The following is a 12500-nucleotide window of genomic DNA, read 5'->3' as shown; positions in this document are numbered from 1 at the left end:
TCGTGCATGCGTGGACTCGGAAAGGTAAACAAACACATGGTTTAGCGCAAAAGTAATATGTCCCAGGCAGAGGCATGTGAATAACTGAACAAATGATCAGTGCACATGTCAACTTGTTCTAAATATACCCACTAAAGTACTTATAGTCCACAGAACTATGGGCATTATACACAGTACCCCAAATATCTACCACTTAAAGATAAAGCAGTGATTAATACATTTCTAAGTACAGGGTGCCGGAATAAACAAGGGTAAAGAAGAAAAATTACCAACTTGAATACCAAATGAGAAGGGTGGAAGCACAAAAAAAATACAAGTGAAACAGAAAAAAGAGACATGCACAGTAAAACATGGAAGAAATAGTCAACAGACATGCCAAAAATAATAAAAACATAAAAAACAACCCAGTTTCAAGTCCTCATTAAGGCCACAGGGTGCCACATTTCTCAATTCAAAAATCAACTGTGCTCCTTGTTGTAATAGGAGCTTGCCTCTATCACCACCCCCGGGAGTGTAGCCATAGAGTGTCTAAATTCCTTAAAGTGCCTAGCCACAGGGAGGCACTTCAAGTCCTGGTCATCTGAGGTACTTTGTAGCGCCTTCCTAATAGTGGAGCGATGGATGGTTTTGCCAGTGTAAAATAGCCCACATGGGCACTTGAGGAAATACAGTATGTTCTTGGATTTGCAGTTCAACACTTATTTGATTTTGATAGGTACCCCACTGTGTAGGTGATTGTATGTTGGACATTGTTGTACAAACTGACAGTTAGTGCAGCCATGGCATCTATAGGATCCAGGTTTCCTAGCTAGCCATGTGTTAGATTGGACATACTTCTCCATGGGGTCAGAGCTAGTAACAAGATCACCTACCAAGGGGCCACGTCGGTAACTTTTTATCCGTAGGTTCACGAAATAGTTTTGTGGCTAACACTCCCCCAGATTTGTATACCACCGTGTCTAGAAATGATATTTCTGGAATCTGGAATCGGATTCAAAATCTCGACAAAATCTCCCCGCCTTCTCCCCCTCGCTTAAATTTTTTTTTCATTTTTTTTCAGGCACTTGTAGGATTAGCTTGAATTATAAGTCATGTTGTTTTATCAGCCTTGAGAGTGCTCCTAAGTGAATTTCTTTCGACATGATGTCTCTTTCAACCCTCCCCCCCCCTTCTTTTTTTTGCATGCTCCTCCTCTGTATTATTACTACTCCTTCATGAAAGGAGTAGCAATCACATTAAGCCGCTATGTGGTAATCAGTGAGCGGGGGAAAAAGGGTTTATAAGACTGCATACAAAATGTACCCATTTTGTGAAATGTTTTGCCATATTTTTTAGTTGTATTCGATTGTTTCGCACATTAACAGAAGATATGCATTACCCCCAAAAACTGTGAATACAGTATATGATTAGATTAACTGGAGTCAGGAAGGAACTTTTTTTTTCCCTTTAAGAATCATCATTGGATGATGATTCACTGGGGGTTTTGTTTACCTTCCTCTGGATCAATATACAGTAAATACAAATATAGGATAAGTATCTGTCGTCTAAATTTAGCATAGGTTGATGGACATCTACTGTGCAATTGTGTAACTACCTGTCTTCTATTTTTTTTTTTAGGGTTATTTAATGCCTTTGATGAAAATCGTGATAATCACATAGACTTCAAGGAAATATCATGTGGACTGTCTGCATGTTGCAGGGGACCTTTGGCAGAGAGACAAAAATGTAAATTTGCAAAGTATTGTTACATGAATTACACACAAACTTTTTATAATTGCAAATTCACTGACTGATTTCTTGTTCTTTTTGGGGGAAAGAATTTTAACATATCCATACTATAGGAGTAGTGGTCTACTGGTAATGTCATTGTCTTTGGAGCAGGTTATCTTGGTTCAAGTTCCAGCATCCTTGGATGGGTCACTTTGTCCTTCGCTAATAAGATCATAAACTATACAGTCAGGAATCACTGGACCATGAAACCTATAGCTAGAGAAGGTCCACTGCCATTACACCTCATTATAGGGAGAAGCTTGTGGGGAGCGCAGATGTCACCATATGTGGGAAAAGAAATATAAATATAGTGTAGTATGTTCTATAGATTCAACAGTCAATTAAAAGAGTCACGATTGGGAACTCACACTTTCCCAGTTAAAGATCAGCAGTGGAGATAGTAATGCAGACTTGATCAGTGTGGAGTATCAGGAATCAGCAGCATAATCCCTCAATGTGAAAAGATAACACACTTAGTGCAACATTGCATGTTCCAGTATATTATTTATCAGAGGCAATAGGTATTGCACTTACATTAGGCACTTTGTGCATAGACACGTAACAATAGTGATGCGCAGCTTGTGTATGCCTCCAGACCGGAAGTGACGCGATGCTACCTTGGGAGCAGGGCTGGAGGCATACACAAGCTGCGCATCACTATTGTTACGTGTCTATGCACAAAGTGCCTAATGTAAGTGCAATACCTATTGCCTCTGATAAATAATATACTGGAACATGCAATGTTGCACTAAGTGTGTTATCTTTTCACATTGAGGGATTATGCTGCGATTCCTGATACTCCACACTGATCAAGTCTGCATTACTATCTCCATTGCTGATCTTTAACTGTGAAAGTGTGAGTTCCCAATCGTGACTCTTTTAATTGACTGTTGAATCTATAGAACATACTACACTATATTTATATTTCTTTTCCCACATATGGTGACATCTGCGCTCCCCACAAGCTTCTCCCTACAATCCACAACAGGAGGAATTGGATCTTCTCCACAGAGGGTTGAGCAGCGAAGTTAACTTCAATATATATATTTTATTTATTATTATTTTTATTATTAATGAGCACTTTTTTATAAAAGGTTTTTATAAGGTCTATTATTCACATTTATTGCACCTCTATTAGAAGCGCCTCACATTTTCTTTTTTACATTACACCTCATTACTCAGGACTCAGAACCATCCAACATTATACAAATATACACTCAGTGCTACCATTAATAAATCAATTTTACATTCTTCAATCACGAATCAAAGGGATTCGTGAAGGGATCTTCCTGATTGATAGATTGGCAGGGACCTATCCACTGGTTGGAAACAACTAATCTAAGCCCCAGTATAGACCAGTAGTCTCTTTTGGTGTTTCCTGATGAATATGAATAAATGATTAGGCAAATAAGGGATTATCCAAAATAATGTTTGGATTACAAACTATATATGAATTGAAAAGCAGTAAAGGGCTTGTGCATTGAGGGGCTTGTGCATTGAGCAGTAAGGGGCATGTGCATCATTTGTCTTAACATCTGTCAATGTTTTCTTATTTAGTCCAACTGTGTAAAATATAGGAAAGTTCTTTATTGAGTTTCTTATATTTAATGTAGGTTTGTTAGGTGAGTTAAACGCATTGTTGAAAGGATGCAGGTATTGATGCATCATAATTATTAATTACTAGCTTCAGTACTTCTGTTGTGCCATATGCCCTATTGCCATTCGTGGTACATATAAATTAATATGTTGATGCCAATAGATGCATACAAAATTACACTCCCAGCAACAAATTAATAGGCAATGCTACTGTAACGAGTACTCACCACAAACAGGTCGGGACCGCGAGGCTGAGGTGGGGATAGTGATATACACCGACCTACAAACGCGTAACCGCGTCCGGAGTGCAGACTAGAGGTCGTGTAGCCGGGTCAGGGAAGGAGAGGTCAGAATAGTCGTGATACTTGCCGTGGTCTAGGATTGGAGAAGTCAAATGGTCGTTGTGTGTAGCCGGGGTCCAGGAGTAGAGATAGTGGGAGTCCAAATACAAGCCAAGGTCAGGGGTCAGAGAAGGCACCAGTCCGGTACAAGCTGAGGTCAAAGGTAAAAGAAAATCAAGGCAAAATGCAAGAGCAACAGCAGGGCAGCAGGATGCTTGAGGCAAGCACTTGAAACATAAACAGAAGTTTATGCTCAGTCAATTTGCCTCAGGGTTGGCTGAGCATATAAGGAGCAAAGCCAATGGGAAGGCTTGCAGGCAATGAGTCATCACACATTCTGTCCACTGGTAAACCGGGGTGGAGTGCACCACAGGTGAGGAGTAGTTGCTGATAGCATTATCCCCTCGAGTGCCCCTGGTATCGCGACGCCGGCGTGAAGTGGAGACAAGAACGTCCTCCGTTGCGTCACGGGATGCGGGGCGGAGCCTAGGTCTTGTCCCAGCAGGAGTACTGCGGCGCTTGCGTGCAGCGTCACCCAATGCGTCACAGGGGCGGGACCGAGGTCCAATCATCAAAGCTACATTGTACCTTTGCACCGCCAGAAAGCGTCTTACTTATTTGCTGTAGAAAATGTCTATTAATGTTTAGAACATGGTGTTCAGCCTCCTAACTCTCTCCTCTTTTAATCAGTTTGTTTCAAGGTATTTGATATTGATCGTGATGGTGTTTTGTCCCGCACTGAACTGGAAGAGATGGTTCTTGCACTTCTGGAGGTTTGGAAGGATAACCGCACTGATGCCATACCTGTAAGACCTACATCTCATAGATTCTCGTCTATGTGGTAGATGGACAGCGATATTACCTTTTCAAATTCTCGTTGAGGGGTAGCAGAATAACTTCTAACTTTTAAGAGTGTTTTGAACTTATCAAGTGTTCATTCCAACTCCAAAAAGTTTTTAAAAAAAAGCCATTACAGCTAGTGGAAACTGGATGAAAACATTTCAGTATGTTTATAGCTCTAATGTATGGTTAGTTTTTGGATTTTAAAATTAGGCATTCCAAACTCTGAAAATTCCATTGATTTCTCTGAAGGTCTGTAGAGGATTGTATTTAGGATTCCAAGGGCATTGCAGCACTTCAAATAAACCATAATGTTTTCTCATATCTGTTCACTTTTTTTTATTTTATTTACTGTTTACTAACAACCTCCTTACTTTGTGTTTTAAAAGGAGTTGAACTTGAATCTGTCTGATATCATAGATAATATGCTGAATTCCCACGATACGACAAAGGTAAGCTATCTAAATATAGTGCATTGTTTGGTGGCCTTATTGGTTAATAGAGAAAGTAACTCTGTTATTTTACATGAACAGTTAGGTAATTATTTACAAAGCAGTGATATGCCATAAGACACCTTTTGGCCTTGTAAAAACGTGTGCAGAGTGACGCAATGGAGACTGTTTAAAGTGAAACTAAAATTAGGCTTTATTGTGCATGTCCCTTTAACACAGCAAAAATATTCAAAATAAGCCAAAGAAAAAACTACTCCGCTTTGGAGGATATCTACACGTAGTCCAGCTGGGTGGTTAGCCAAGCTAATTACCATATATATATATATATATATATATATATATATATATATATATATATATACACAGATATATATATATATATATATACACAGATATATATATATATATATATACACAGATATATAACAGTCCCATAAGAAAGTCTTATCTGTATCTTGTAGCTGTATGGGAAGGCCTCTCTGCTCTTCTGGGTCCGCACCCTTGTGTGCTATAGCAATATCAGGATCCAGGTTTAGAAATCTTGTCCCCTTTGTCTTGCTGTCATCCTGCAGTCTCTTTGCAGCTCAAGACATCTGTTTGTTCCCCAGGTCAGCCCAGTTGTGGACAAGGGAACACTCTGGTTTGTCCTTCCTGGGTCAGCTCCAATTGTGCGCTCAGGAATCCTCCTTCCTGGGTCTCACATAACACTATTTCACAGAGCTCTGATTAGGCAGGTGGAGTTGGGTTATTGCTGGTGTGCAATTAACCAGCACACTGCTGGATTAGAGGCATGTTTCTTAACAGGGATAAGTCCCTGTACTGAACGTACAGGCCTATGTACTGAAAGGTGTTTTCCCAGAGCTAAACAGTGTCTTATGGATCATGCTTACATATGCTTACTGCCTTGTAAATATGGTCTTAAGTATTTTTGTTTCTTTCATCTAAAGAAGAGATCTTCTAAAAGGACAATGAAGATCAACATAAAATATTGTAAAGAAAAGGTGTAAATGTATTAAGTAAAATGTGCAAATAATTACAGTATTATCAGATCTCTATATTGTAAAATGACATTGCAATATTGAACATTTAAATAAAAACATTTGTAAAGAAAATGTGCCAACAGTGCCATTTTATATTCTTTCCATTACTCATTAAAAAACGTAAATAAGCATTTAATCATGCAAGCCCCACATTGATTACCTTTACAGCAAACAATAAATGCAATTTTAAATGTGGTCAAAAACAAATATCACCATAGTGCTACTACATAGAAAGAAAAGACTGAAAAAAAATAAACTTTAACATTGGATGATGCATCCTACTGAGCAGATGCCAAGAGAAACTGAAAATTGACCAGTGCCATCTCATCTCAGTAAATTAGGTAAAATAAATTAGAATCCCTTGTGTGATCATTACCTTCCATCTTTACAATGATGCATTTTGCCATCTCTGGGTAGCAAAACTTTTTGGTAATACAAACACACATTCACAGTATGTCATACTTGATTAAGGCTTTTTCAAGTTGTGTGCAATAATTCCTCAAACACAGTAGACTGATAACCAAGCCCACAGCTTTCCACTATGATTATGTGAAAAATAAGTAGGTTCAGAAATTCAAATCTTACAGCAGAGCGGCAGACATTTCTTGTATTAGTTATTTGTTATGGGCACCATTGAAGAATTAGACTGCCGTGAACATGTATAGTTAGAACATTGCATTCATATATAGAGTAATACACAAATTGGTATTGGTTAGTAAATTACTGAATAGATGTATATTCTTGAGGTTCACCTGGCTTGATCCTTAAGATGAAAGCTCCCCTCCTGTTATGTGTATTGGAGAGTTTTTCCCACAACACAAGTGTATTCTGTGATTTTTGGATTTCTCCCTAACTCACTATGGTTCACTAGTTAGTCAGTAAAATGATTGAATTTGTATTTATATCCACATACATGCAAGGGGGATTTACATTTAATTATATTAGAAAACATAAAGCAAGCGTTGAGAAATATTTTTGGGCATACGGTGTATGAACCTTGTGAACGAACATTCCCTCTATTGGACACCCAAATGCGTTATATAATATACCTACATATAAAAGCTATTTTTAAAAAGCACTACGTAATAATGCCTGTTGTCTTAGCAACATTATGCAGTTGTTAACTGCAGAATGACAAGTCAGATATATATAGCAAACACATTTTTATTCATTCTGTACTTGCAGTACCTCACTTGGAAGGCGACATCAGTTTGAATTTCAAAATATTTGGACAGGATACAAAAACGGATCTTATTTGAAATCCTAATACTTTTATTTCTTCTTAAAACATAGCTTACTATTCATAGCCAGTAGTTAATATATCAGAAATCCACCTCTCAAAGTTGTTTAAAAAATAGTTTTTAGCTGGTAAGGGAGGATAATGTGGTTTAGCACGTGTTACATAGATCTGTAACTGGTTCTTGTACTCATGCCTCAGGAATATTGTTTGTAGTGCAGGGTTCTACTAGCTATATTGTACTTGGAGAACTGTAGGTTCACTTAGGTTGTGATTCCTTTTAATAATCGAACATGTTATGGTTGAACACACATATCAAAGGGGTCAAGGTTGACATGCTTCTCTTCTAACACTGGTACATTATTTTCCATAAATGATGATCAAATTATTTATGGTAACCCTCCATGTGCGTTCTCCGTAAATTACATTGCTTCATCTTTTATAAGGTAAGGAGAGATGCGTTGTGGAGGCCAGCGGCAGGATGTTCAATACGTCTCTAGTGATTCCGTGTCATTGATCTCGATTTAGGGCGGCTTTTCGGGCTTCGGCTACTGTGAAGTGGCGCGGTTTGAGATCTTGCGCCACCTGTTTCGACCACGTTTTCTTTGGAGCATTTCGGTCAACTTTCAAGCCTATGGGTCGTGTGGTGTTAAGGCACTGGTGTGGTAGTCTGGTGATGTCCATACGGTAGACGTGGCCAAACCACCTAAGTCTTTGTCGCTTAATGTACTGGTCGATTGTGGATTGGTTTTGACAGGCTAACTGTACATCTTCATTTTTCCATTGGTCTTGTAGCGTAATATGGAGTATGTTACGTAGACATCTTAGTTGGAATCGTTCAAGTAGGTTCATATTGCTTTTGAGTAGTGTCAATGTTTCTGAGCCAAACAGTAAAATGGTGCGTATTGAGGCATTAAAAATTCGCAATTTTGTTACATTTGTCACGTCCTGTTGGTTCCACAAGCATTTCTTTAAGGAGGCGAACGCTGCAGTGGCGCTACCGATGCAGCTTTTTATGTCGTTCGTAGCTGCTATGCTTTTGCTATCAATAATAGACCTTAGGTATTTAAACCCTCCATGTGATTATTAACATTCAATTGTTCCTCGTGAAGGAAAAGTATCTTGATGATATTAGGAGTTTGACATATCGTGATAAAGGCAGATTGACAGCTACTTCTTATGACGGTGTCTTAAGCACAAGAAGATTAACTGTCCTTCGAATCAGAACATTAATCCAACATCTGCACGTTCAGGAAAAAAACACCTGTAAGAGGGAAGAATGAGGGAGGAATGGCTATTTTAGTAAGCTGTGCTACAGTATGTTGTAATACACGGTATGATTCTCATGGCAAAGCACGGCTTGGTAATAATGACCCTAAACCTCGTTTACTTAATTACAGTAAAAATGTATGTTGAAATTCCCCCACACATTCCAGATAAGTGGGGATATTAAAATGATTTATTGTCTGGTGAATTGCATCATAGGTTCAGATTAAACTTTACACTTTTACAACTTTCTGAGCCATTTTGAGTGTACTGTGTGTTTGAAAGTCATGCAAGAGATTCTACTGAGTTGTAATAAGATTGACTGCACTAAGAAGAATTGATTATCATAATTGATAATTGAATTATTTTATCATATAAATTTCCTTGATCTATTTTGAATTTTATAGACCTAGGATTCTGCTAGTGTGTTTTCACCACTAGATATCCCCATTTGGGGCCATATGAGTGCCCTTTGGCTTTTATATATTTAGTAATAATTTCCTGGCAATTATTGTACCTAATATCCACATCCATAATTAAGTCTTATTGTTTGTATGGTTTATGATGTAAATATTATTCAGGCTAATTTCTGCCATATTGTATATTACAGAGTGGACACCTTACTTTGGAGGATTATCAGATATGGAGTGTTAAAAGTGCTCTTGCCAATGAATTTTTAAACCTCCTTTTTCAGGTAAGATATTTTATTTCAGATCTTCTGGAAATTACTCCCAACACTTTTCCAACAGAGGTGTATGTTTTGTGTGAATTGAAAAAGCATTTACATTTACTAAATGAGGGAAATGGCAGGCTGTCACAAAATAGGAAATGCAGAATGTATCAGCACATTCTGAAATGATCCCTATGAGGACACAACATTGATATGATTTCCTAATGCATTTTGGCTTTACTTACACTATTTTGCCTATGGTTTTTTTTTTCTCATTTGAATTCATACCACCTTTATACAGCGTTTTACAGTTTCACTATTGAGCTTAAATGGCTTTGGATGATTTTACAATGGAATGCCTTTCATCTTGACCTATATTAATATATTAACTGTGTGCAGTGGAGATATAGTTTTGTTACAAAGATGAATATGTTCCCTGTATTTTAAACTGCTTCTGAAATGGTAAATATAATTCACACAATACTGAAAGTAATGTTTTACTTTATTTGACATAATAGATACATCCAACTTTGTTCAAATAGTTTGAATTCTATGTATCCACATAACAAAGTCAAGAAGATTATCAGGTTTACCATTGTCTTTATGAAGTCAAGGTGTATTTTTGAATGACCATAGGCAATACTGTTCCCAGAAGTTGCTACGTTGTAGAAGAAATGAGAATACATTATTTTCTCCCAGCATTTTCCTCTTGTGATAACTTTTAAGTTGAATTGTATGAATTTACCACAGTTTTAGAAACACACACACACACACATACACACACACACACACACACACACACACACACACACACACACACACACACACACACACACGTAGTCCTCGCTATCCAACGTTTCATTTTACAACGAATGGCATATCCAACGCATTACAATGCCTCCCTATGGGCCGTTTTTCGACGTCCGAATGTGTTATCCGACGCCTGAATGCGTTACGAACGCTCACCGCCACTGATTAACATGGGACCCGCTTTACAACGGTTTCACTATCCAATGCTACTTCCAGAACGGATTCCGTTAAATAACCGAGGACTGCCTGTATACACACAAACACACACACGTATTAGCTATGGAGTCACTGGAAGTGAACAAGTACTTGAAAAGACAATTGGCATGTCTTATCAATCACGTTGAATATAACATACAATATTTTACATTCCCATACAGTGTGTTTAAATTCCTAAGCACTATTATAACATTACATTCTTCAGGTATTTTAAAAAGAAAACTAAACAAAAAAGTTCAGTCCAAAAGGGAATGGTAAATCAGTGATAAGAACAATGTATTCAATAATCAATATAAGATTAGGCAAGTTGAATAATAGGTCATCTTCTGTAATTAGGAAAATATTTAATACCATTTCCTGAACCAGAGTAGAGCATTACTTTGGCAACATCCATTCCCCTTCTTGTGAATGGTGATGCTGTAATAGTATAAGGAAAAGAACACAGCTGTGTTTTGATCATTGGTTAATCGGTCAACTCATTGCAAATGTTCTCTTGTCGGTGCCACTCTGAAATAGGAACCGAAATCAATCAGTCACATGCTATTAACCACGGTTGGTAGGTCAATCTAGCAGATGGCAATCAGCTAGATGGTATTAAGTAAGTAATGAGTACTAAAAATTAGCCCTTTGGAGCCTGTACATGTTCCCTTAAAGCACCAGTTCCATTTGGTAAGGGACAGTGGCGTAATTAAATTTTTTGGGCCGCCCTGCAAACATTGTGAAAGGGCCACCTAAACAAAAAATAAATGTACTATAGTTTCCACCGGGGTCCCAAAGTCAGCGGCTTTAGACGTTTCAAGATGAAGGCACGTTCATACGTTGAGAGTGCTAGTTGCGCCTCGGTGACCTGATCAATTCAGAAGACATTTTATATAAATGAATAGGTCATTTTGAAATGTAATCACTCCTTGAATAGGGTTGTCAGTATGACGTCATATTACCCCTGCAGCTCCTTAAAAAATATATAAAATCACTGATTGGGTACATATTGTCTTTCTAAAATTACTGATTGAGCTCGTACAGTATGTCATGCTGTTTAAGTAAGTTGCTAATATATTTTCACTTTTAGAATAACTTGATTTATTTTATGGTGCATGATAAAATCGACCCATTTCTTAATTTATTTTCTTTCCTTGGTAACGCCATGTTTCTTCTCTCAGCGATATACAGCATGTGCTTGTATTCACTTGTATGTCCGTTGTAACGTCCTATCAGATACCTGCTGTATAACAAGTGTAAGCAGCACAACTTCTTATGCCCACTGTACTTTTCGGTATGCCAACCACTGGAAGTAAAATGAAGTGCCGTAGTAGTACTAGGATAATCCTACAACATTAAATGTTTATGGATTTAAAAATATCTAGTGTAATCATGATTCAAAGAGGCACATTCTTTTTGATGCTGAAGAAGACACATGAACTTTTTATATTGGCATTTTAAAATAGAAAGCTGAGACTTGAGGGTATAAATAATGCAAATTTGTTACGTTTTGGGCATTGTGCAGCTCGTGCCTAAAATAGCCTTTTTTGTAGTTGATGTGGAATCCTCCTGTTATGATAGTTATGAAACAACTTGCTGTGAGCATGTATTGCTGGAATGTCAGACCTGTAACTTTTCTATGATTCTGTCAATTTCTTAGGTGTGTCATATAGTCTTGGGTTTAAGACCAGCCACACCAGAAGAAGAAGGGCAAATCATCAGGTATGCCTTTATTGATGCATCCTGTGAGATAAAATGTTTGTGCGGATATAGATATAGATATATAGATATAGATATAGATAGATGGTATTTTTTTTTGTGTCTACAGGGGCTGGTTAGAAAGAGAGAGTCGATATGGCCTGCAGCTTGGACACAACTGGTTTCTTATCTCCATGCTATGGTGGCAACAATGGAAGGAATATGTAAAATATGTAAGTATTCTTAATCCCTTTAGTTACATAGTCATTTGGTGTTCCTTGTTTTGCTTTTAGGAAGACTGTGGATTCATTAATCACTAGAACGATAACAATTCTATCAATTCATATATTTTGATATTAACAACATAGTAGTTCCCAGCACTCAAAAATGTAATAAACAGAACATCTGCAAATAAAGAGCTTTAATGTGCCAGTATATCCTAAGATGGGAATATACACAATGATAGATGTGGAAGTAGTGATAACAAGGAAGTAATAATTACTCCAGGTGTGAAAAGACAACTAATGGGGAAAGGTACATCGGAGTATAAGGGATGGGGAATAAAGACAAGGGGAGGAAAAGCAA

At 37.6% G+C, this 12500-nt stretch overlaps 1 protein-coding gene across 10 annotated transcripts in view; it reads left to right on the top strand.

Annotated features, from left to right (window-relative positions):
• The window catches only part of USP32 (ubiquitin specific peptidase 32), a 331878-nt gene that overhangs the window by 198164 nt on the left and 121214 nt on the right, over positions 1-12500 (top strand). For all 10 annotated transcript variants that reach the window (XM_075589607.1, XM_075589608.1, XM_075589613.1 and 7 more), the window contains 6 exons: positions 1618-1725; positions 4398-4513; positions 4937-4999; positions 9153-9236; positions 11878-11939; positions 12046-12148. In XM_075589607.1, the coding sequence (XP_075445722.1) occupies positions 1618-1725; positions 4398-4513; positions 4937-4999; positions 9153-9236; positions 11878-11939; positions 12046-12148 (536 nt within the window). The remainder of the gene's footprint in view (positions 1-1617; positions 1726-4397; positions 4514-4936; positions 5000-9152; positions 9237-11877; positions 11940-12045; positions 12149-12500) is intronic.

This window comes from Ascaphus truei, chromosome 3 (genome assembly GCF_040206685.1).
Source record: "Ascaphus truei isolate aAscTru1 chromosome 3, aAscTru1.hap1, whole genome shotgun sequence".
Taxonomy (NCBI): Eukaryota; Metazoa; Chordata; class Amphibia; order Anura; family Ascaphidae; genus Ascaphus; species Ascaphus truei.
The sequence above is the reverse complement of the archived record's forward strand: the minus strand, read 5'-3'. Positions and strand labels throughout refer to the sequence as shown.